General features: G+C 42.2%; 1 protein-coding gene and 1 pseudogene across 1 annotated transcript; both read right to left on the bottom strand.

Annotated features, from left to right (window-relative positions):
- Nucleotides 1-338: 338 nt before the first annotated feature.
- Nucleotides 339-15929, bottom strand: MGRG4 (mas-related G protein-coupled receptor member X2). Its single transcript, XM_002709197.5, has 2 exons — nucleotides 15919-15929; nucleotides 339-1314 (listed from the first exon to the last, which is right to left on the bottom strand). The coding sequence occupies exons 1-2, from the start codon at nucleotides 15927-15929 to the stop codon at nucleotides 339-341; spliced, it is 987 nt and encodes a 328-aa protein (XP_002709243.4).
- A 129-nt stretch (nucleotides 15930-16058) lies between these two features.
- On the bottom strand, nucleotides 16059-17505 carry LOC100339130 (mas-related G protein-coupled receptor member X2-like; annotated as a pseudogene).
- Nucleotides 17506-26209: the final 8704 nt, after the last annotated feature.

The raw sequence follows: 26209 nt of genomic DNA, 5'->3' as shown, positions 1-26209 counted from the left end.
CAATAGCCAATGAAATTCGGATCTGTCCTGCAATGCTTGGAGCCTCCTGCAAAAGGTGAAATGGTTCAAAAGTGAGAAAAGTCCTTGATTCTGGAGGGATGGGGTGAAGCCCGTGAGGAGGACAGTTCCAGAGACAACTGCATCTGTGTCTGGGTCACAGGCACCATCTCGCTTAATCTTCACGAGGATTATTATCTTAACCGTTTGAAGACCAGGGTCTGAAGATGACAGAAGTTAAGAAAATTTCCAGAACTGATAGGGGCAGAGCTGGCCACATCTGATAAGCCACATCTGGGTAAGTGCAGAGGGAGCCTCCATCTCTACCCCAGGCTGCACCCCTACATCTCCAGGGTTCCCTGGGAAAGGCTGCCTCGGCTTTCACCCGCCCCAGGAGTGTCCTGCAGAGCCCTCTGGAGAACCTGCTTGAGGGTCTGTCCCTGCCGCCACCGCCTACAGGAGCCCACGAAGAAGTAAATGATGGGATTGGCAGAGCTGTTAACACAGGACAGGAGGACCATAACGGGATGGAAGTGGGCAGGGAGGTTAAAACTGTCAATCCAGAATAAGAGGTACCACTTGATGCCATAGGGCAGGCCGCAGAGCAGGAAGATCAGCACCGTGAGCAGGACGGTGACATACAGCCTGGTCAGTGGCAGCTTCCGTGAGCTACAGAGGATCCTGAGCAGCAGGGCCAGGCTCGACCCCGAGAGAATCAAAAATAAAAACACCAGCCACGCTGCAGTGAAGAAGTCAGAATTTCGACATCTAGCCTTTTCCCAATAGCCGAACAGGAAACCACAATGCTTCCCTTCCAGGACGCTCAGCACCAGGGACAGGGCCCAGAGCAGGGCGCACAGGACAGATGACAGGTGTCTCGGGCGGCGGCAGCGGTACCAGACTGGCCATAGGACCGACAGACAGCGATCGGTGCTAATGGCGCTGAGGATACTCAGGCCTACAAGGTAGAAAAAGTTCCACACCGGGAAGAAGCCAGAGACAGAGGTGTTGAACAAATTGAAGTGGTCAAAGAGGCAAACTACAACGCGGCAGCAGAGGAAGAGGAAGTCGGCCCCAGCCACGTTGAGGATGTATATGGAGAAGGCGTTTTTGCGTATGCGGAACCCCAGGAGCCAGAGCACGGCTGCATTTCCTGCCAGCCCAAGTAGAGCGATGACGAAGGTCAGCCCTCTCAAGATGGGCAGCTGCTTGTCAGGTGTTGGGGCAGTGGTCTCATTGCTTCCATTCAGTGTTGTCATTTCAGTTTCCCAGGTTGGGACGCTTGAATTCGTGCTCAGAAACCAATCAGTGGAGTCCCTGGAAACACAAACAAGATTCGAGATCCTGCTGCATGACTTTGATCTCAACACCACCCAGTTATGTGGGAATTACAGTTCCTGAGCCACAGGGGAGGGAAACAGAGAGTTGCAGAGGTTAAATAATTTACCAAAATGTGGAAGTCATGGAAACTGGATTCAAACCCTGTTATTGTTGACTCTGAAACCTGGGTCTCCTCCAACACAGAGACTCTACTGATATAGGAATATTCTATGGTCCCCTGTTCATACTTCTAGGAAGAAGGAAAAATGCCTGAGACAACTCTTTGGACAGAGACAGGGCTATGAACCCAGTTTTCCTTGTGTCATGGGCCAGAGATTTCCTCACAGGGACAGAAATTTGGAAACCACCCTCTATGATCATAGCCTCTTCAGTAACAGAGGATTCCAGTCACCAGGAGACCATGACTTAGTGTCATGAAGGAAATGTGAGTTCTTGCTAGGTCAGCTATGGGGATGGCCAGACTATTGATCTTAGAAGGGCTCAGTGGGTCCCCTTTATGTGGACAGGGAGTGGTTTTTCCTGTCCTTTACTGTATCCACAGTGCCCATTTGTAACCAACAAATGAGTGGATGATGAGCCTATGTGTAGCATTTATGCTAAATGTCACATGAAACTTTTAAATGAAGGCAGTCACCAGAAAATAAGCATGTATAGCAATGAAGAAAATGTTTTTCTTCATGACTTCCCAGGAGGCACATGGGTGTAAGGAAAAGAATTCCTTATCACACAATGAATGCTAATGGTGGCTACTGCCAAGACTCCAAGCCACAGAAATCCAGTAAATGACTTTACTGAGCTCCTAAAAGAGTATGAGTCCCAATTGGACTTGACCCAAATGGTAGAGTTAGAAACATACTAGGGGATTCCAATTCAACCCCATCAAGGTTGAGCCTAGGGAGATTACTGATGCCATAAACAAGAGTGTCAATTTGTTAAGTCAACAACAGGAGTCACTGTGCACTTACTCCTCATGTAGGATCTCTGTCCTTAATGTGTTGCACAATGTGAGTTAATGCTATAACTAGTACTGAAGCAGTATTTTACACTTTGTGTTTCTGTGTGGGTGCAATGTTGAAATCTTTACTTAATATATACTAAATTTATCTTCTGTATATAAAGATAATTGAAAATGAATCTTGATGTGAATGGAATGGGAGAGGGAGTGGGAGATGGGAGGGGTGCGAGTGGGAGGGAAGTTATGGGGGGGGAGCCATTGTAATCCATAAGCTGTACTATGGAAATTTATATTTACTAAATAAAAGTAAAAGAAAAAAAGAGTATGAGCCCATAGGTTTAGGAAACAATTCAGGGGTGAAATAAATTTTCTACACTGTGTAATAAAAAATAAGCCTGGGAAAGCAGAGGAATGCTCAGAGTGAAAAAAGAGAGAGAATAGGAAAGAGAGAGGGCAAATAGGGCTGAATACTGGAGGTGAGGCAGGGAAATACATGAAATAACTTAATCAGTGATTTTCTATGAGGTGTAATTTATAAATCAACCTGTGGTCGCCCCAGGTACTTTTTGCTTGAGTATACTTTATTCATTAAACTATTTGTTAAAAGAATTCTGTAGTGTAGTGAGGGAAACAGAAAAAAGACCTATTACTATATTTTGCAAAGCACGGGTAAAATGACAGACACTCATATGAATTCTACCTAGGGATGGAGGATTCACTCACATCAAATGGAATAACACCAACTGACAGGGTCCTTGTCAGACATAGCCATCTTTAATGATCCTCAGAGCCCATGACATAAGTATTATTATTATTATTCTCATTTTACAACTAAGGAGGCTGAGTGATGTTCTTCAGGGCTTCAGCAAACAAATGGTAGAGTCTATGTTTGAAACCACAGGTCTCTGTCCCATTCTTTGTCCTTAACCAGCTTTGCGGCCCCGTTGTCAAATGTAGTATTAATTAGACACAGAGAAGGGGGGAATACAGAGGAATATAAAAACCAACAAGTAATGCTTAAGTCTAATCACAGATGTAATATCAAAATTGTGAAATTTTGGGTTCCAAGATGGCAGAAGAGGGAACAACATACTGTGCTAGGCTGGGGATAAATAGTTTTTAAAAAGAGTGTAAGAAGTGCACTGTTTCCCACGGGAGAATTAGAAAACCACAATGGAAATTCTACAAAAGAAAGAAGAATGCCATGGACCTGTGTAGAAGGTGCAGACAAGCGACAGGAACCCAGACACATCACATAGCAGCAGTTGAGAGCTGGAGCTGGCAGTAGCTTAGAGATGGAGGTGAGAACAGACTGCAGCAACTCATTGTGTATAGCCGGAGGGAGAGTGTGGTATGAGTCCTAACTGGAACCCTAGGGGCTAGGGGTTAACTGTGGGCCCAGTGGAAGTAAAAGAGGTACATTTTATCACCCCATCTTCCCTACAACAGCACCTGCTGCCCAGCTGTGAAAGGGCAGATGCCGTTTTGGGTTTGGGTGACAGTTGTGGAAGCCTTTGTGTGCACGCACAGCAACTGGCTTAGACAGGACACCATCTTCTCAGCAGTACTGGTGACAGTGGTGGGGAGAGGGCAACATTTGGCCAGTGGCTCTTATATACTTGTGTAATTGAGAGATTCTAGCAAAGGGAAAAATCTGCAGACCCCACTGACTTTCAGCCTGGCTGGGAAGATCGACAGGTGGCAAGGCACCCATTTATGTCTATGAGGTGTCTCAACATACCACAGGCTCTGGGGCTCAAGCCAGAGCTGGCACGGGGAACATCTGCCTCTCTGTTGACTGGTCTGGCTGGCAAGGCAGAGCAGTACCTCTGCACAAAGTGACTGTGGGAGCCTCGTGTGCTGAAATTTGGGCAATTGGTAGCTGCATAAGAGGTTGCAGGGCATAGCTGGGGCTCTGAGAAATCACTGAGTACAGCTCCACATGTTCAGAGCTCCTTGGTTGTCTGGGAGAGGGTCATTTCAGCAGGAACCAGCCTCACAGTGAGGAGTGTGCATATCATTTGTGCAGTTCACGTGAGTGTTGAAAGCCTGTGGGCTAACAACCAGGCATTGCTCAGCATGGAGAAGAGGAGGTGAGGGGGCGACCATTCCCCCTACTTCTGTTAACAAAAATAGATCTACCACACCCAACTTTAGTGTCACCCTAGATACTCACCCCACCCTGGGGCACTGAGCAGAGCTCTCTGGCCATATCCACCCCATGCATCTTGGTATTCACTGGAAGTGCAGACATTCCACTAAGCCACAGATGCATAGCTCAAAGATAAAAGCGGTAATAGGAAAAAAATCAAAAAGTAATTCCAAATATGCCTAAAAATAAATACAGAAATTCAATAAATAAGAACAAGAAAGACCATGACCACCTCCCCCCTTAAAAGAACAGAACATTTCAACATTAGAATGTGAAGATGAAGAGATGGATGAAAAGCCAGAAACAAAATTCAAGTGATTAATCATAGAATCACACAAAAGCAATCAGAAGCAAATCCACTAACTAAAGAAAACCATATATGGCATGAAAGAAAGGTTTTCCAATGAAATTGAGATTTTAAAGAGAAATCAAAATATTAGACATGAAGAAATCAATAGATCTAATAAAAATACAGTGGATAGCCTTAATAACAGATGTGATGAGGCAGGAGAAAGAATAACTGAGCTAGACAACAAAACTTTGGAAATCTTTCAGTCAGACCAAAAGAAGAAAAAGAAGAAGAAGCAGGAGAAGGAGAAGGAGAAGGAGAACATTTAAAAATAAAAACAGTATGCCAGTGCTGCGGCTCACTAGGCTAATCCTCCGCCTTGCGGCGCCAGCACACCAGGTTCTAGTCCCAGTCGGGGCGCCGGATTCTGTCCCGGTTGCCCCTCTTCCAGGCCAGCTCTCTGCTGTGGCCCGGGAGTGCAGTGGAGGATGGCCCAAGTGCATGGGCCCTGCACCCCATGGGAGACCAGGAGATGCACGTGGCTCTTGGTTCAGATCAGCGCGGTACACTGGCCACAGCACGCTGGCTGCGGTGGCCATTGGAGGGTGAACCAATGGCAAAAGGAAGACCTTTCTCTCTGTCTCTCTTTCACTGTCCACTCTGCCTGTCAAAAAATAAATAAATAAATAAATAAAAACAGTGTTGGAGATCTATGGGATACTATCAAACAACCCAACATACAGGTCTTAGGAGTTCCTGAAGGTGTGTAAAGAGAGAATGGACTAAAAGGCTTATTTAGTGAAGTAATTACAGAAAACTTCCCCATTTTGGAGAAAGTGAGGGATGTCAAAGTAGAGGAAGCACATAGAACTCACAATGATCAGAATAGATCTTCACCATGACACACTATGATCAAACTCTCCACAGTAAAACATAAGGAAAAGATTCTAAAATGTGCACAAGAGAAATGCCAGATTACTTTAAGAGGATATCCAATTAGACTCACAGCTGATTTTCTCATAGTCCAAGCCTTAAGAGAGAAAAACTGTCAACTAAGAATACTGTACCCTACAAAGCTCTCATTTATGAATGATGGTGAAATAAAGACCTCCCATAACAAACAGAAATTGAAAGAATTTGTCACACTCATCCAGCCATACAAAAGATGCTTAAGGATGTGCTGCACACAGAAAGATAGTCATCATTATAAAAGAATGTTAAGGCAAAAAAATCCTCCAGTAAAAGTACAAAAGAAGCCCAAGGTAGACAATAGAAATATTTACAGAAAAATGACAGGGCCAAGTCATTTTTTATCAATAGTCACCTTGAATGTAAATGGCCTCAACTATCCAATTAAAAGATACAGACTGGCTAAAAGGATTCAAAAACAATACCCATCTATTTGCTGCCTATAAGAAACACAACCCAGTAGCAAAGATATATACAGACTGAAAGTGAAAAGATGGGAAAAGTTATTCTGTGCCAATGGAAAGTAAAAATGGGCCGGTATAGCCATCCTAATATAAGACAAAATAGACTTTAACAAAAAAAACTGTTAAAAGAGATGAAGAAAGGCAGTATGTAATGATTAAGTGATCAATTTAATAGGAAGATGTGACTATAATAAATGTATATGTTCCCAATTACAAGGTGCCTGGCTATTTCAAAGAAATGTTAATGGATCTAAAGATGAGGACTCCAATACAATAGTAACAGGGTACTTCAACACCCTACTTTCATCAATGGACAGGTCAACTAGATAGAAAATCAATAAACAACAGAGCTAATTGACACTATGGACCAAATGGACCTAAAGGATATCTACAGAACTTTTCATTCCACAGTTACAGAATACACATTCATCACATCAGTGCACTGAACTTTCTCTGGGAGGCTATATGCTAGGCTATAAGACAAGTCTCAGCAAATTCAAAAAAATCAAAGTCATACCAAACATCTTCTCTGACCACAATGGAATGAAGCTGGAAATAAACAACTCAAGAATCTCTAGATCATATGCAAACACATAGAGATTTATGATGGGTTTGACTTAAGAGTCATTAGTTCATTCTCTGAAGGGAGGAGAGAACCTCCACTTTGACTATGACCTTGTCTAAACAAGATAAGAGTCGGAGAACTCAAAAGGCTTCCATAGCCTTGGAAACTCATGACTGGAGCATAGGGAGATTACTGATGCCATAAACAGGAGTGTCAATTTGTAAAGTCAACAACAGGAGTCACTGTGCACTTACTCCTCATGTAGGATCTCTGTCCTCAATGTGCTGTGCATTGAGATTTAATGCTATAACGAGTACTCAAACAATATATTTCACTTTGTGTTTCTATGGGGGTGCAAACTGTTGAAATCTTTACTTAATGTATACTAAACTGATCCTCTGTAAAAAAAAAAAAAAAGAAATTATCAATTCCCAACTTGACTCTCACTGGGATTAAACATGACAATAGGTCTGATCTGATTTCATCATCATTTAAAAAATCATCTATTATTTTTCACTTTATGTTTCTGTGTGGGAGCAAACTGTTGAAATCTTTACTTAATGTATGCTAAACTGATCTTGTATATATAAAGAGAATCGAAAATGAATCTTGATGTGAATGGAAGGGGAGAGGGAGTGGGAAAGGGGAGGATTGCAGGTGGGAGAGACGTTATGGGGGGGGGGAAGCCATTGTAATCCATAAGCTGTACTTTGGAAATTTATATTCATTAAATAAAAGTTAAAAAAAAAAGAGGGAGGAGTCAAGATGGCGGAATAGGAAGGGAGCACATTGATAGTCCGGGGAGAGTTAGTTTAATAAAAGTGGAGATACTGCAGGTTCAAGGAAGAGTAGGGGAGGAAACAGCAGAAGAGAATCTTCCGGAACGTGTGATTCACAGCGGACCTGCGTGGAGAGCGTGGGAGCCCACAGTTCGGGACACCAGCGGCAGACTCAACACACCAGCGCTGGAACGCGAGGTGAGCCGAACCTCAATAGCCCGAGACACCGGCAGGCAAGCGGAGAGAGGAGACTAGAGGGAACGACCCCCGGGGGGGGGGGAGTTCAACAGGCTAACTGGAAGAGAGAGAGAGAGAGAAAAAAAAAAAAGGTGACTGGTACGGACACGGGTTTCTCTCTCTCTGCTCACCTCTCAAGGGCAAGCAAGACAAAGAGCAGGCGCCATCTTGGACATACGTCATAAGCAGAGCGACCTCAGGTCTGCACCGGCCCTGAGCCTAGCAGAAAAACCTGACTCTGGGCGGGGCGAATTAACAGGAGATTAGGACCTAGTAAATTTGTGGTGCTACTGAACTGAGACTGTGAAAAAAGAGACGGTGGGGGAGAGAACTCACGGAATTCACGTGAGTACTCTCCAGAGGCGCTACAATCCCGTAACTTTGGCAACCCAGTGGGAGACTGAAGGAGAATTTGAGCCCACTCTGAGGGCCGAACAGATTCCCTGTGTGGTCCTTGGGAAAGAGCTTCCGATCTCTGGCTCCTGTGGGTATATCATTTGCCTGCTAACTACCTCCAACTTCGTTCAGCTGTGCAGAATTAATTCCCTTTTGAATCAAAGAAAAAGAAAGAGAGAGAGAGAGAGAGAGAGAGAGGTTTACCACGCCTAACCTGGGAGTGTCACCTTTGGCACACCAAACAGAGCTCTCAGGCCACACCCATCTCAAGCCCTAAGGCTCCATCAAAAACAGACAGTCCAGTTAATCTAGAGTCATAGTATAACAAGAAAAAGCACCACAGTGAAGAAACCAAATATCTCCAATATGCCAAATAACAAACGCAAAAACCGAGGTAATAAAAACAAGGAAGTCACCATGACGCCCTCAAATGAAAAAGACACCCCAATTCAAGATTATGAAGATGATGACATAGAAGAAATGCAAGAAGCAGATCTCAAAAAATTGATAAGAACATTAAGAAGTTCTCAAAAACAAATTCTGGAACTACACAAATCCTTAATGGACAAGATAGAAAATCTCTCTCGTGAAAATGAAATATTAAGGAGGAATCAAAATGAAACGAAACCACTAGTACAACAGGAAACTGTGATAGTGACTGAAGTGAAGAATTCGATAGATCAAATGAAAAACACAATAGAGAGCCTTACAAACAGAATTGGTGAAGCAGAAGAGAGAATATTGGACTTAGAAGACAGAGAACAGGAAAGGATACAGTCAGACCAAAGAAAAGAAGAGGAAATTAGAAATCTAAAACATATTGTCGGGAATCTACAGGATACTATTAAAAAACCCAACATTCGGGTTCTAGGAGTTCCTGAAGGCATGGAGAGGGAGAGAGGATTAGAAGGCCTTTTTAGTGAGATATTAGCAGAAAATTTCCCAGGTTTGAAGAAGGACAGAGAAATCCTAGTACTAGAAGCTCACAGAACCCCCAATAAACACGACCAAAAGAGATCCTCACCACGACACGTTGTAATTAAACTCTCCACAGTGAAACATAAAGAAAAGATCCTAAAATGTGCAAGAGAGAAACATCAGGTTACTCTCAGAGGATCTCCAATCAGACTCACAGCTGACTTCTCATCAGAAACTCTACAAGCTAGGAGGGAATGGCGAGATATAGCCCAGGTACTAAGAGAGAAAAACTGCCAGCCCAGAATATTATATCCTGCAAAGCTATCATTTGTGAATGAAGGTGAAATAAAGACTTTTCATAGCAAACAGAAATTGAAAGAATTTGTTGCCACTCGTCCAGCCCTGCAAAAGATGCTTAAAGATGTGTTACACACAGAAACACAGAAACACGGTCATCAATATGAAAGAAGGTAAAGGAAGGAAACCAAGGAAGGAAACCTCACAGCAAAAGATCACAGGGAATTCAAAGCATATATTAGAACTTATCTTTGGCAAGGCCGGCGCCGCGGCTCACTAGGCTAATCCTCCGCCTAGCGGCGCCGGCACACCGGGTTCTAGTCCCGGTCAGGGCGCCGGATTCTGTCCCGGTTGCCCCTCTTCCAGGCCAGCCCTCTGCTGTGGCCAGGGAGTGCAGTGGAGGATGGCCCAGGTGCTTGGGCCCTGCACCCCATGGGAGACCAGGAAAAGCACCTGGATCCTGGCTCCTGCCATCGGATCAACGTGGTGCGCCGGCCGCAGCGCGCTGGCCACGGCGGCCATTGGAGGGTGAACCAACGGCAAAAGGAAGACCTTTCTCTCTGTCTCTCTCTCTCACTATCCACTCTGCCTGTCAAAAATTAAAAAAAAAAAAAAGAACTTATCTTTGGCAAATGGCAGGGCAAAGTTACCACTTATCATTAGTCACATTGAACGTGAATGGCCTGAACTGTCCAGTTAAAAGACACCAATTGGCTGATTGGGTTAAGGAACAAAACCCATCTATTTGCTGCTTACAAGAAACACATCTTTCCAACAAAGATCCATACAGTCTGAAAGTGAAAGGCTGGAAAAAGATATACCATGCCAACAGAAATGAAAAAAGAGCGGGCGTAGCCATCTTAATATCAGACAACATAAACTTTACCGCAAAAACTGTTATGAGAGACAAAGAGGGACACTACATAATGATTAAGGGATCAATTCAACAGGAAGATATAACAATTATCAATGTATATCCACCTAACTACAGGGCACCGGTTTATCTAAAAGATTTGTTAATGGACTTAAAGGGAGACTTAGACCCCAATACAATAGTACTGGGGGTCTTCAATACTCCACTCTCAGAAATAGACAGATCAATAGGACAGAAGATCAACAAGGATACAGTATATTTAAACGACACTATAGCCCAAATGGATCTAACAGATATCTACAGAACTTTCAATCCTACAGCTAAAGATTTTACATTCTTCTCAGCAGTACATGGAACCTTCTCTAGCATTGACCACATACTAGGCCATAAAGCAAGTCTTGGTAAATTCAAAAGAATGAGAATCATACCATGCAGCTTCTCAGACCATAAAGGAATGAAGTTGGAAATTAGCAACTCAGGAATTCCTAGAGCATATGCAAACACATGGAGATTGAACAACATGCTCCTGAATGAACAATGGGTCATAGAAGAAATCAAAAGAGAAATCAAAAACTTTCTGGAAGTAAATGAGGATAACAGCACAACATACCAAAACTTATGGGACGCAGCAAAAGCATGGTAAGAGGAAAGTTTATATCAATAGGTGCCTACATCAAGAAATTGGAAAGACACCAAATAGATGAGCTTTCAATTCACCTCAAGGATCTAGAAAACCTACAGCAAACCAGACCCAAATCTAGTAGAAGAAGAGAAATAATTAAAATCAGAGAAGAAATCAACAGGATTGAATCAAGAAAAACATTACAAAAAATCAGCCAAACGAGGAGCTGGTTTTTGAAAAAATAAACAAAATTGACACCCCATTGGCCCAACTAACTTAAAAAAGAAGAGAAAAGACCCAAATCAATAAAATCAGAGATGAAAAAGGAAACGTAACAACAGACACCACAGAAATAAAAAGAATCATCAGAAATTACTACAAGGACTTGTATGCCAGCAAACAGGGAAACCTATCAGAAATGGATAGATTCCTGGACACATGCAACCTACCTAAATTGAACCAAGAAGACATCGAAAACCTAAACAGACCCATAACTGAGACAGAAATTGAAACAGTAATAAAGGCCCTCCCAACAAAGAAAAGCCCAGGACCAGATGGATTCACTGCTGAATTCTACCAGACATTTAAAGAAGAACTAACTCCAATTCTTCTCAAACTATTCAGAACAATCGAAGAAGAGGGAGTCCTCCCAAATTCTTTCTATGAAGCCAGCATCACCTTAATTCCTAAGCCGGAAAAAGATGCAGCACTGAAAGAGAATTACAGACCAATATCCCTGATGAACATAGATACAAAAATCCTCAATAAAATTCTGGCCAATAGGATGCAACAACACATCAGAAAGATCATCCACCCAGACCAAGTGAGATTTATCCCTGGTAGGCAGGGATGGTTCAATGTCTGCAAAACAATCAATGTGATACACCACATTAACAGACTGCAGAAGAAAAACCATATGATTATCTCAATAGATGCCGAGAAAGCATTTGATAAAATACAACACCCGTTCATGATGAAAACTCTAAGCAAACTGGGTTTGGAAGGAACATTCCTCAATACAATCAAAGCAATCTATGAAAAACCCATGGCCAGCATCCTATTGAATGGGGAAAAGTTGGAAGCATTTCCACTGAGATCTGGTACCAGACAGGGATGTCCACTCTCACCACTGCTATTCAATATAGTTCTGGAGGTTCTAGCCAGAGCTATTAGGCAAGAAAAAGAAATTAAAGGGATACAAATTGGGAAGGAAGAACTCAAACTATCCCTCTTTGCAGATGACATGATTCTTTATTTAGGGGACCCAAAGAACTCTACTAAGAGACTATTGGAACTCATAGAAGAGTTTGACAAAGTAGCAGGGTATAAAATCAATGCACAAAAATCAACAGCCTTTGTATACACAGACAATGCCATGACTGAGAAAGAACTGCTAAGATCAATCCCATTCACAATAGCTACAAAAACAATCAAATACCTTGGAATAGACTTAACCAAGGATGTTAAAGATCTCTACGATGAAAATTACAAAATCCTAAAGAAAGAAATAGAAGAGGATAGCAAGAAATGGAAAAATCTTCCATGCTCATGGATTGGAAGAATCAATATCATCAAAATGTCCATTCTCCCAAAAGCAATTTATAAATTCAATGCAATACCAATCAAGATACCGAAGACCTTCTTCTCAGATCTGGAAAAAATGGTGCTGAAATTTATATGGAGGCACAAGAGACCTCGAATAGCTAAAGCAATCTTGTACAAACAAAGCTGGAGGCATCACAATACCAGATTTCAGGACATACTACAGGGCAGTTGTAATCAAAACAGCATGGTACTGGTACAGAAACAGATGGATAGACCAATGGAACAGAATTGAAACGCCAGAAATCAACCCAAACATCTACAGCCAACTTATATTTGATCAAGGATCTAAAACTAATTCCTGGAGCAAGGACAGTCTATTCAATAAATGGTGTGGGAAAAACTGAATCTCCACATGCAGAAGCATGAAGCAAGACCCCTACCTTACACCTTACACAAAAATCCACTCAACATGGATTAAAGACCTAAATCTACGACCTGACACCATCAAGTTACTAGAGAACATTGGAGAAACCCTTCAAGATATTGGCACAGGCAAAGAGTTTCTGGAAAAGACCCTGGAGGCACAGGCAGTCAAAGCCAAAATCAACTATTGGGATTGCATCAAATTGAGAAGTTTCTGTACTGCAAAAGAAACAGTCAGGAGAGTGAAGAGACAACCGACAGAATGGGAAAAAATATTTGCAAACTATGCAACAGATAAAGGGTTAATAACCAGAATCTACAAAGAGATCAAGAAACTCCACAAAAACAAAACCAACAACCCACTTAAGAGATGGGCCAAGGACCTCAATAGACATTTTTCAAAAGAGGAAATCCAAATGGCCAACAGGCACATGAAAAAATGTTCAAGGTCATTAGCAATCAGGGAAATGCAAATCAAAACCACAATGAGGTTTCACCTCACCCCGGTTAGAATGGCTCACATGCAGAAATCTACCAACAACAGATGCTGGCGAGGATGTGGGGCAAAAGGGACACTAACCCACTGTTGGTGGGAATGCAAACTGGTCAAGCCACTATGGAAGTCAGTCTGGAGATTCCTCAGAAACCTGAAGATAACCCTACCGTTCGACCCAGCCATCCCACTCCTTGGAATTTACCCAAAGGAATTTAAATTGGCAAACAAAAAAGCGGTCTGCACCCTAATGTTTATTGCAGCTCAATTCACAATAGCTAAGACCTGGAACCAACCCAAATGCCCATCAACGGTAGACTGGATAAAGAAATTATGGGATATGTACTCTTTAGAATACTATACTGCAGTAAGAAACAGCGAAATCCAGTCATTTGCAACAAAATGGAGGAATCTGGAACACATCATGCTCAGTGAAATAAGCCAGTCCCAAAGGGACAAATACCATATGTTCTCCCTGATCGGTGACAACTGACTGAACACCAAAAAGGAAACCTGTTGAAGTGAAATGGACACTATGGGAAACGGTGACTTGATCAGCATAGCCCTGACTGTTAATGAACAACTTAATACATTATCCCTCTTAGTAGTTTTTTTGTCTGTTCTACTTAATATGACTGGTTTAATTCTGTAATTAATACACAGTTATTCTTAAGTGTTGAAAATTAACTGAAATGTGATCCCTGTTAAACATAAGAGTGGGAATAAGAGAGGGAAGAGATGTATAATTTGGGACATGCTCAAGCTGACTTGCCCCAAATGGTAGAGTTAGAAACATACCAGGGGATTCCAATTCAATCCCATCAAGGTGGCATGTACCAATGCCATCTCACTAGTCCAAGTGATCAATTTCAGTTCACAATTGATCATAATGAAAGGACTAAGAGTCAAAGGGAGCACATAAACAAGTCTAGTACCTGCTAACACTAACCGATAGAATAAATAAAGGGGAGAGTGATCCAACATGGGAAGTGAGATACTCAGCAGACTCATAGAATGGCAGATGTCCTAAATAGCACTCTGGCCTCAGAATCAGCCCTAAAGGCATTTGGATCTGGCTGAAAAGCCCATGAGAGTATTTCAGGCATGGAAAGCCAAGACACTCTGGCAAAAGATCTCTGTGAGTGAGATCCCAGTGGAAAGAACAGGTCTTCAAAGAAGGAGGTACCTTTCTCTGAAGGGAGGAGAGAACCTCCACTTTGACTATGACCTTGTCTAAACAAGATAAGAATCAGAGAACTCAGAGGGCTTCCATAGCCTTGGAAACTCATGACTGGAGCATAGGGAGATTACTGATGCCATAGACAGGAGTGTCAATTGGTAAAGTCAACAACAGGAGTCACTGTGCACTTACTCCTCATGTAGGATCTCTGTCTTTAATGTGCTGTGCATTGAGATTTAATGCTATAACGAGTACTCAAACAATATATTTCACTTTGTGTTTCTATGGGGGTGCAAACTGTTGTAATCTTTACTTAATGTATACTAAACTGATCCTCTGTAAAAAAAAAAAGAAATTATCAACTCCCAACTTGACTCTCACTGGGATTAAACATGACAATAGGTCTGATCTGATTTCATCATCATTTAAAAAAAATCATCTATTATTTTTCACTTTATGTTTCTGTGTGGGAGCAAACTTTTGAAATCCTTACTTAATGTATACTAAGCTGATCTTCTGTATATTAAGATAATCGAAAATGAATCTTGATGTGAATGGAAGGGGAGAGGGAGTGGGAAAGGGGAGGGTTGTGGGTGGGAGGGACGGTATGGGGGGAAATCCATTGTAATCCATAAGTCGTACTTTGGAAATTTATATTCATTAAATAAAAGTTAAAAAAAAGTTAAAAAAAAAAAGAGTCATTAGTGAAGTTATATATACCCATCATAAATCTCTATGTGTTTGCATATGATCTAGAGATTCTTGAGTTGTTTATTTCCAGCTTCATTCCATTGTGGTCAGAGAAGATGTTTGGTATGACTTTGATTTTTTTGAATTTGCTGAGACTTGTCTTATAGCCTAGCATATAGCCTCCCAGAGAAAGTTCAGTGCACTGATGTGATGAATGTGTATTCTGTAACTGTGGAATGAAAAGTTCTGTAGATATCCTTTAGGTCCATTTGGTCCATAGTGTCAATTAGCTCTGTTGTTTATTGATTTTCTATCTAGTTGACCTGTCCATTGATGAAAGTAGGGTGTTGAAGTACCCTGTTATGAATTCATTAGTGAAGTTATTTACCCAATATTTATTAAACTAGGCGGATATTTGAAGGCCTGTAAAAATTAATAAGAGCTCTCTTTGGTGGATGTTTTGAAATTTAGTCTTCCTAACTTTATACAAACAGAAATTACAGTACTCTGACAAAAGATGCTTGTCAAAAATGGAACATTCCTTTGATTCCTGCCAGGTGCAAAGACCAAAAAAATTTCAGATCATTCAAGCATTGCTTCATGGCTTCTGCTGCAAGTGAGATTCCTCGAAAGTGGGAAGGAGTTCACAAGGCTCCCATGGGGGTGGGGGAAGCCCTGAGGAGAACAGTTCCAGGAACACCACATCTGTGTGTTTAACTGGTACTGTCTCACTTAATCCTCATGAGGAAATCATTATCTCAACAATTTGGAGATCAGAGTGTGATGATGAACAGGCATCAAGAATATTTCCCAAACTGATAGGTGCAGGGCTGAAAGCCACATCTGCATGAGTGCAAAGGGGGTCTCCATCTCTACAACAGGCTGCTCCCCGACACCTCCAGGGTTCCCTGGGGAAGGCTGCCTCTACTTTCACGCACCTCGGAAGTGTCCTGCAGAGCCCTCTGGAGAACCTTCTTGAGGATTTGTCCCTGCTGCCGCTGCCTAAAGGAGCCAATTGAGGACATAAATGACAGGGTTGGCACAACTGTTAACACAGGACAGGACAACAGTAACCAAGTGAAAATGGCTTGAGGAATTAAATGAAAAACTCTTAATCCAAATTAAGAGGAACCAATTAATGCCATAGGGCAGGCCACAGAGGAGGAAGACCAGCACTGTGAGCATGATGGTCACATACAGTCTGGCCAACAGCAACCTGCATGAGCTGCAGATATCTAGCAGCAGAGCTAGGCTGCACTCAGAGAAAATCACAAAGAAATATATCAGCCACACTGCAGTGAACAAGTCAAATAACTAACACCAGTTATTGTCACCAGGGCTAAACAGAGGAAACAACACTACCCTCCTAGGACACCTAACTCCAGAGCCTGGACCCAAAGCTGACAGGTGTCTGGAACGGTGGCAGCAGTACCAAATGGGCCACAGAACAGACAGGCAGCACTCAGTACTAATGGCACTGAGGATGCCCAGGCTCGCAATGTAGGAAAATACTACCATATCTTTTAAATTGTAGGTGATATCAGAGCGAGAGAAAAGATGCAAGAAGTTGGTTACATTCACCAGGGGCCACATCACATGGCAGCAGAGGAAGAGGATGTTGGCCCCAGCCAGGTTGAGGATATAGACCAGAAGGCATTTCTGTGCATGAGGAACCCCAGGAACCAAACACAGCTGAGTTTCCTGCCAGTCCAACCAGGGAAATTGTGAGGATGAGCAAATCCAGGATCAGGATCTCTGGACCATAACTTGGAGATTCATTACTTCCTTTCTTTGTAGTGAGTTTGGGCTCCCAGGCTGAGACAGTTGCATCCTTGCCCAGAAATAGGCCAGTGGTGCCCCTGTGGACACAGAAGCAGTTGAGTGTCTACAGTTGCTCTATGAGTCTTGGGACTGCCCTGACGTTACTATCCTGTAAGAGGCAGAGGGTAACAGAGATTTGCAGAGATTGGGAGAGGACAGGAATCTGAATGCAAAGGAAGCTCTCAGGGACTCTAAAGCCTGCACTCACCCTACTCCCATAGAGGTCCTCTACAGATATGGGAATATTCTATGTATCCAAACCCCATATTCACAGTCCTAGACCATGTCACTTTCCTAGAGGAAGAAGGAAAAAAGTTTGGGCCGACTTTGTGGAACTGAGGTCAAGCTTTCTTTATGTCCTGGGACAGGGGTGCCCTCACAAAGACAGAACATTGAAAACCCCAGGCATAACCATGGCCTTGGCAGTGACTGAAAGGGTTCCATTCACCAGGGAATGAGGAGATCATGCTTTGGGTTCATAAAGGGAATATGACCCATTGCTGGGACACCTGTGGGGATGGCCTGACTTCTTGGTCTCCAAAGAGCACAGTAAGTGAGGGAATGCTTTTATGAGGCAGGGAGTACTTTTCTCCCATCCATTGCTGGGTCCCCATTGCCCAGCTCCATGAAGAGAACACAGTACATACTCAAGTACTCAACTCAAATGAGGAGCCTAAGGGTAGTCTTTGAGTGAAATGTCAGAGAAACACATTTAAGTGAGATTAGTCACCAGAAAATACACATACATATGAGAGATGATCCTTTGCCAGCCTGTGAGAGAGGATTCACTCACAACAGGGAGGACAATAGCAGACAACTGAGTCCTTCTCTACCATTGCCATTTTTAAGCCTCTTCAGTCTCCTTTTACAGATAAGGAGACAGGAGCAGAAAGAGATGGGTTGAAGTTCTCCAAGTCTCAAGCAAACCAGTGGTAGAGTCAAGATTTGAACCCACAAGTCCATATCAAAATCCTTATCCTCTGTTAAAAAATTTACTTTATTTGCAGAGTAGAGTGACCAAGAGAAGACTGAGACAGACCAACAGGGAGAGAACTTCCATCTGCTGCTTCATTCCCGAATGCCTGCTACAGTCAAGACAGGGCCAATCTGAAGCCAGGAGCCCAGAACTCAACCCAAATCTCCCTTATGGGTAGTGGAGATCCAATCATGAACCATCACTTGCTACCTCTAATGATACACATTGATATAAAGCTGGAATTAGCAACAGAGACAGGATGGAGCCCAGGGACTCCAACATGGGATGCAATCATCCTAAGCAGTGCTCTCATTTCTCAATAGCAACCAATATGTACAGTTCCCGTGATTAATTATTTTATTTTTTGACAGGCAGAGTGGACAGTGAGAGAGAGAGACAGAGAGAAAGGTCTTCCTTTGCCGTTGGCTCACCCTCCAATGGCCACCGCGGCCAGCGCGCTGCGGCCGGCGCACCGTGCTGATCCGATGGTAGGAGCCAGGAGCCAGGTGCTTTTCCTGGTCTCCCATGGGGTGCAGGGCCCAAGCACCTGGGCCATCCTCCACTGCACTCCCTGGCCACAGCAGAGAGCTGGCCTGGAAGAGGGGCAACCGGGACAGAATCTGGCGCACCGACCGGGACTATAACCCGGTGTGCCGGCGCCTCTAGGCGGAGGATTAGCCTAGTGAGCCGCGGCGCCGGCCCCGTGATTAATTATTTTAAAAGGTAATATTATAGCTTTGTGTATCAAAACTACCCTTCCTTTTCTAAAAAAAAGAGATTTATTTATTTATTTATTTGAAAGTCAAAGTTACAAAAATGGAGGGAGAGTCATTGAAAGGAAGCTCTTCCATTTGCTGGTACTGGGCTAGGTCAAAACCAGAAGTCAGGAACTTCTTCCTGGTCTCCCACAAGGGTAGCAGGGTCCCAAGCACTTGGACCATCTTTCTCTTTCTCTGCTTTTTCCAGGCCATTAGCAGGGAGCTGCATCAGAAGTGGAGCAGCCAGGACATGCACCAGTGCCTATCTGGAAAGCAGGTGTCACAGGCAGGGGCTTTATCCACTAACACCACAATGCCAGCCCCCTACCCTTCCATTTTTGACTTATGAATATTAACAACTGAATATATTGAAATAAAAGATAAGGGACTTGACATATGACACACATTATCTGTCACATTTTTCCTCTCTATCATATTTGTTAATTAGATAACTTTCAGATATCTACAGCCAACCCCTATTGTCAGCAATATCTCCTGTTTCCCTTCTTGTGTCTAGGCTGCAAGCCAAGTTGAGTTACAAGTAACTGAACTATGAAGCATGTAAGGTGATCATAGAAATATGATCTCCCATTTATTTATTTACTCATTAAACACTAATTACTCACTGCCCATAATATGCCCAGCATTGTTGAAGGCATTGAAGACATGAGATGAACAACATAGCAGCTCATGCTCCTTTACCCTCTGGGGGTAACTGAGCAAGCTCCTACAGGGAGTGCATGTGGATAGAGGGGAGTTCTGAGACAGCCTTTCCTAGTGCTGTGGTGCAATGGATGATCACACAACTGTTCCCAGAAACCAGTCCTCCCATTCCACAGAGCAAGTCTCTTATGAAACTTTCATCCCTGAGAACTTCCTCTCAACCTTCTGTGCCCTGGAATCTTATGAGGACTTGTTTTCCCCTAATAAATTAAATGCTGACTATTCCTTTAAATAATCATTGTTCAAATGTATACATATAATATTGATGAGCTTCTCATCTTACCACTTTACAGCTCATGTCTCATATTTACATGGCTGAAACACATTCTTCAGAACGTCCTTCTCTGAGATTCTGTGAAGTGCTCCTATTTTTCTTCCATAAACATGTCATTGTCTCACCTCCTTGTCCTAAGATTCTTTTCTAGGCATGAAAGTGTAAGATTATAGTGACTTTCTTCCAGTCTGCTGGAGATCCAATATCTCATAACAGTCAGACTGGACATCAGTCAAAGATGTTATTCACTTACAACAATCTGCCTTTTTTCCTTTAAGAGCATTCTTTCTTCTGTGATATATTGTCACCAAAAAGTGGCTAGGAAGCCTATATTCATAGCATATTGGGGAGTTGTGGGGCTTTCTAGACTTCAGAATTATCATCATTTCATACATCTGGACAATGTTCTGGTCTGATCTCTTCAGATACTGCACAGTGGTTCAGAAAAAAAGCCAGGGTACTGGCATCTCCATGTGACTTTAGACAAATGCTAGACCTCTGCTATGTTTGGTGTCCTTACCCATAAAAGGAAGATAACATTACTACATGTTTTATAGCTTGTGGAAATTACTGATAAAATTCATGTACATGGTTTAGGACAGGAGCACATGGTAAGTTCCTCATACTTCTTGGTTCTTGTTGTCAGAGAAACACACAAAATATTGTTGATTATCTCTTTCTGGAAGTACAATTCAACACGTTAAACCTTATTTTTTGATCTTCCATAACTTTTACCTTCTCTTATTTTCCATTTCACTGACTCCTAGGATTCTTTCAGGGTGAATTCTTTAGCTTTATCTACCAACTTATTACTCTGTTTTCCACTGTGTCTAGTATCCTGTATATTACATTCATTGAATTTTTTGCTCATTATTTTTACTATTAAAATCAAAACTCCATTTGATTTTTTGTTTGCTTGGTTATTTTATTCTCTTGATAATGGATCGTCTTGTCAATTGTTCTTTTTAGTCACTTTGCTTTTAAGTCTGCAATTGTGTTAAGTATTGTATTATCATTATTCCTTGTCTGATCATTCCAATGTTAAAATATATGCATATCTAGGGCCAGCACTGAATTAAGTCCCAGCTGATCTGCCTCTGATACAGCTCCCTCCTAAAGTGCCTGGGAAGGTTGTGGAGGACAGATCAAGCACTTAGGGTACCTGCCACTCATGCGGGAAACCCACGTGGAATTATGGGCTCCTGGCTTCAGCCTGGAGCAGTCCCAGGCATTATAGGCATTTGGATATTGAACCAGTCGTTGGAAGATTTCTCTCATTCCCTCTCTCTCCTCAATAAGTAAACTTTAAAAATTAGAAAAAAGAAACGCACACTACATGCCAGAAGATCCTACGGACATTGAATGCCAATAAAGGAATACTATGAAAAACTTTATGTCCACAAATTTGGTGAAATAGTGAAATGGATCAGTTCTTGAAAGATATATCTGTGAAAACTCACACAAGGAGAAACAGATCATCTGAATGGATCTACGTGAGGGGTCTTCTAAATGTTCATAGGAAAATGTGTTATTAGGAAAAAATTTGAATGGATTTCAGAAATTTTTGAATCAAAAACAACTTTAACATTTTCTATGAAGTTTTTTTTAAAAGATTTTATTTATTTATTTGAGAGGTAGGGTTACAGACAATGAGAGGAAGAGACAGAGAGAGAGGTCTTCCCTCCGTTGGATCACTCTCCAAATGGCCACAACAGCTGGAGCTGCACCAATACGAAACCAGGAGGCAGGAGCTTCCTCCTGGTCTCCCACACTAATGCAGGGGCCCAAGGACTTGGTCCATCCCCCACTGCTTTCCCAGGCCACAGCTGAGAGCTGGACCAGAAGAGGAGCAGCCAAGACTAGAACCAGCACCCATATGGGATGCCGGCACTGCAGGCAGAGGATTAACCCACTGCACCACGGTGGCAGTGGTGAACTTTTTGATGGAGATTTATATACATAAAAGAAATTGACTCATTAATTAACAACCTTCCGAAACAGAAACCATAGGCCTACATGATTTCACTGGTGAACTCTGCCAACTATTGAAGAAAAGAAAAAATATCATTCTCTACAACCTTTTCCAGAAAACAGAAACAGGGCAAACACTTCTCATTTTCTAAAAGTACCCTCACACTAATACTAAACAAAGACATTAGTGGGGATAGCATCTAGTTTCTTACCAATGATTGTGATGGTGAGAAATTTTAAATTTTCTATGTTCTATGATGCATTGACATCTTGGGACTTTTCTGATCCGGAAGAAATCACATCTTCCAGGCCTAGCTAATTACTAGATATCATAAACTACTCCCATAATCATGTCTTTCACATGCAAACCAACTAATAAAAAGTCCATATTCCAACTTCATGATGCTGTTACACATAAGAAAACATTTCCCACCCCTAATATTCCTGGGAGTTAGAACTTCACCAAAACTAAACTACAAAAACATGCTTAAGGGAATTGAAAGACAAGCCATGGACTGGGGTAAACTATTTGTAACTGAAAAGGGCTGGGATCCAAATCAAAAACATTACTTAAAACTTAACAAGAAGATAGCAGTCAACCCAGTTACCAAATGGACAAAAGGGTTCAAAAGATTCCTCATCCAGGAAACTGCTCAGAAGATAAATAAGCCTGGAAAAATAATGCTCGTTGTGATATGTTGATACAGAATTGCAAGTAAAAAGATGAGACACTACCACACACCAAATAGAATGGCTAACATCCAAAACACTGACAATTCTAATTTCCTGTGAGTGCGTGAAGTAATAGGAACTTCCCCACATTATTGATTGCAATACAAAATGATCCACACTTAAGAAAACAGTCTGAAATCTTCTTATAATACCAAATATAGGCTCATCATAAAAACCAACAACCCTGCACCTAAGTATTTAGCCAATGAATTAAAAACTATGGCCACATAAAACCTGCACATATGTGTTTGTAAGCAATTTTAGTAACAATTGCCAAAACTTGGAAGCAGACACAATTCTTTTCATTAGATGAATGGATAAACTGTGAAACATTCAAAAACTCAGTTGTATTCATTAACAAGAACAAATGAAATACCAAGTTATGAATATAAGTTAGAAGAACACTAAGTGCAACTTGCTAAGAAGGTATTCTGAAAAATGTGTCTACTGTATGATCCCAAAGAAATAAAATACTGGTACAAGCAATCAGAGATCGCAAAATCATCAGTGACTGCCAGCAGTGAGAATAGGTAGGTATTTTGGGCTCACTGAGAATATTCTGTATGTAACTGCAATGGTAGATGTGTGCCATTCTCATTTGTGAAAATCCATTGAACTGCACAATACAAGGGCAAATCATAATGTTAACTATGGAGGTCAGTTTATTAAAATGTATTATACTAGTTCACTAATTTTAACAAATCACATTAATGCAAAAGGCTAACAATAGAAGAAATTGTGTAGGGATTGGGGTAGGAAGAGAGGGTATTTGGGAACCCACTGCACTTAATGTGTTAACATTACTGGAAACTTAAAAATGCAATGAAGTTGTACATTAAGAACTGAATATGCAAAGTATCAATCGGATATTTATAATGCACAAAGCTAATAAAGAGTTTATATTCACCATCTATAACAACTCATGCAAGGGGGTAGGCACTTAGCCTAGCAATTGAAATCCCTCTATCCTGCACTGGAGCACCTAGGATTTACTCCTGACTCCAATTTCCAGCCAAGTCAGACACTGAGAGGCAGTGGTGATGGCTCATGTAACTAGGTTTCCACAACTCATGTGAGAGACCTAGATTGCATTCCCAGCTCCTGGACCCAATCCTGACACTTCCCCCAGCTGTAGCAAGCATTTGGGGAATGAACTAGAAGAGGGAAGTGCTTGCTCTCCTCTCTCTCTCTCTCTCTCTCTCTCCCTCTCTCTCTCCCCTTTTCAAAAGAATAAAGAAAAGTTTAAAGCTCATACAAATAAGAAATATAAAAGGAATAATAAAAACTTAAACAGACAACTCAAAAATACACAAATAGCCAATGAACACATGAAAATATGCTGAACTTAATGTAATTAGCAGAGTGAAAGTTAAAAATAAAATTGTGATTTTTAAAGCTTTGATTAAGCAAAATTCAGAAATACTAAGGAAAAGTATGGGGTTAACTAGGGAGAAGATATGGGAACAGAAGCAATGGGCAGCAAGCAACCAGAGGCAAGAGCTCCTTCATGCCACAGAAAAGTCATCTGTGGACCATTACACACGGGGGAAGACTCACACCGGGCACAGCTCTCCAAGTGGAGAGAGGATGTGTCCCCCAGTGGGGGTGCAGAGTTGGCATTGAGGCCTGAATACATCCATCATGGGTGCTCTTGGCTTCTGCAGTCTGGTAGACATGATGGGAGGTGGAGCTCCTGGACATTTTTTGTCATGACCCTGAACTATGTTTTTAAGTTTGCTAGCCTATATTTTATGTTCCTCAGTAAACTCAAGCATCTATGATGCTTAACCTGCCTGGTGGTGGTTGTTGCTTTTTCCCATTATTGGATTCCCAACCTCCAGTGCATGTCCCTAAGAAAGCTTCCATTGGAATGTTCTTTTTCAAGAGAAGAATCTGCAGATAAGGAGCACAAAAGATTAGCCTGAGATCCCAAGGGCAGGAGCAGACTTAGCCCTGAGCTCCTGGATTCCTGCCCCAGGTTTACCTCTGTTCCACACACATCATTCCTTATTTGTGAGGTGCTCCTGAAGTAGCCCCCTGACAGTAGGGACTCCATTTTGGAGCACTTGAGACTCCAACCCCCATCCCCACCCCGCCCCGTGAGACTCTGGTCTGAAACTATGGTTTCAAATAGTCAAACAATAGCAGTACACTATATAAAGTTTTTTGGCAGAGCACAAAAAACCCCTAGCATGATTGCTCAAGCTTACAAGCACAAAAAGTTGCCCCTGGGTTACCTGGGTTCATAGTGACGATGTGATTTGTCTGTGTCTTACATTAATGTCAAGTCCTAATTGTGAGATTGTAACTGGTATTGTCAAGATTATGATGAATATTAATTTCACTTAGGTTTTAGGTTATGTTGACCCCAGTAACCATATATTCTCTTTTGATTTTATGTACTCTCTTTGATCTTAGCAACTGTGTATAGCAACCATGCATAGCAACCGTGTATTCCCCCCTTCCCGGTTTTGCAGTTTTTGCCTTTATAAACCCTAACCTTTGGTTATTCGGGGCTGCTCTGCTCTTGTATGATCAGACAGCCCCAGCATGCTGGATAATCAATAAAGCTTCCCCTTGCTGTTTGCATAAGAGACGTGTCTCTTGGTGACGTTTTTCGGGCGGTCGACTCTAACACTCCCAAGACACATCTTCATGGAGGCACAGAATCTCAGCAAGAGATGATCAGGGGGAGTAGATGCTGCTAGATTCCCCCAGTTCCAGTTATCCTCTCTGTCACGTGTGATTCTGAGAGTGTTAGATCAGAGAAATGTCCTGGTTATCTCCCTTAATGCTAGATGACACCACTTGACCAGGTGCTAGACAATGGGAGGAGAGCAGACACGAGGTTGGCCACTTCTGGGTTGTGGGATTAATAGAAGGAGCATCGAATCCCCTCCCCTCTCCTTTTCTCCATAGGCTGAAATGATGCTGTGACGGGGAGCCATGTGGGAGCATGAGACTGAGGGGTCTTCTCTCTAGATGTGGGAGGAACACACAAGAAGGAGCCCCAGTGTTTGAATCTTGGATTCACCCCTGAAGGTCCAATAAACTTTCTTATTAAAGTCATTGTTATACAATGATTATTTTTGGAGCAGTTACAATCATAAACTTACAAAGCTGTTCATACCTTTGTACTCCCACCCTTTTTGTTTCAACTGCATGATATTCTCAAAATATTTATGGTGACAGCAAGACCATTTGCACAAGAAATTGCAAGATAAGGAGGTACAAACAAACAATGTTGGAAGAGATAGAATGAGAAATGGATCCAATTGTGCTGAGATAAAGCTTTAGGAAAGAAAAACTGTGTGGAGGCTGTGGGAAGATGCAAATTTTCTCCACTTCCATCAGGATCTTATGTCCACCCTTCTCTAACCCCATTTGCATCTATGGAGGAGACATCTCTCGGGCTCATTAATGACATTCCTGTCACTCAGTCTCCAGGTTGCTGCAGTGAAAGGGACACGCCAACAGCAGATTGAAGGATGGGGAGGAGCAAGTTGTTTGGTTATTTGTTTGTTTTAGCTTCCTGGCTGTCTTTGTATGACTGTGAATCAGCAGTGGCAGTGTCACTCTACCCAAGGTGATGGTCCCTTTCTGGTGGCCCTCTCTGATAGCAACAGGAGAGCCACCATCTTGTAACTTCTTCCCCTCCTCTTCATGTCTAAAAGTAGGAAGAGTTCTTCACCATTCTTTGCCTTTGGGAATGGATTCTTCACTATTTGTAGGATCCCCTTACCCAGCCCATGATTTTGAAAACAAAAT

This window comes from Oryctolagus cuniculus, chromosome 1, assembly GCF_051225735.1.
Source record: "Oryctolagus cuniculus isolate XC-2025 breed Fujian yellow rabbit chromosome 1, ASM5122573v1, whole genome shotgun sequence".
In the NCBI taxonomy this organism is placed as follows: domain Eukaryota; kingdom Metazoa; phylum Chordata; class Mammalia; order Lagomorpha; family Leporidae; genus Oryctolagus; species Oryctolagus cuniculus.
Note: the sequence above shows the minus strand (reverse complement) of the source record. Positions and strands in the feature narration are given on the sequence as shown.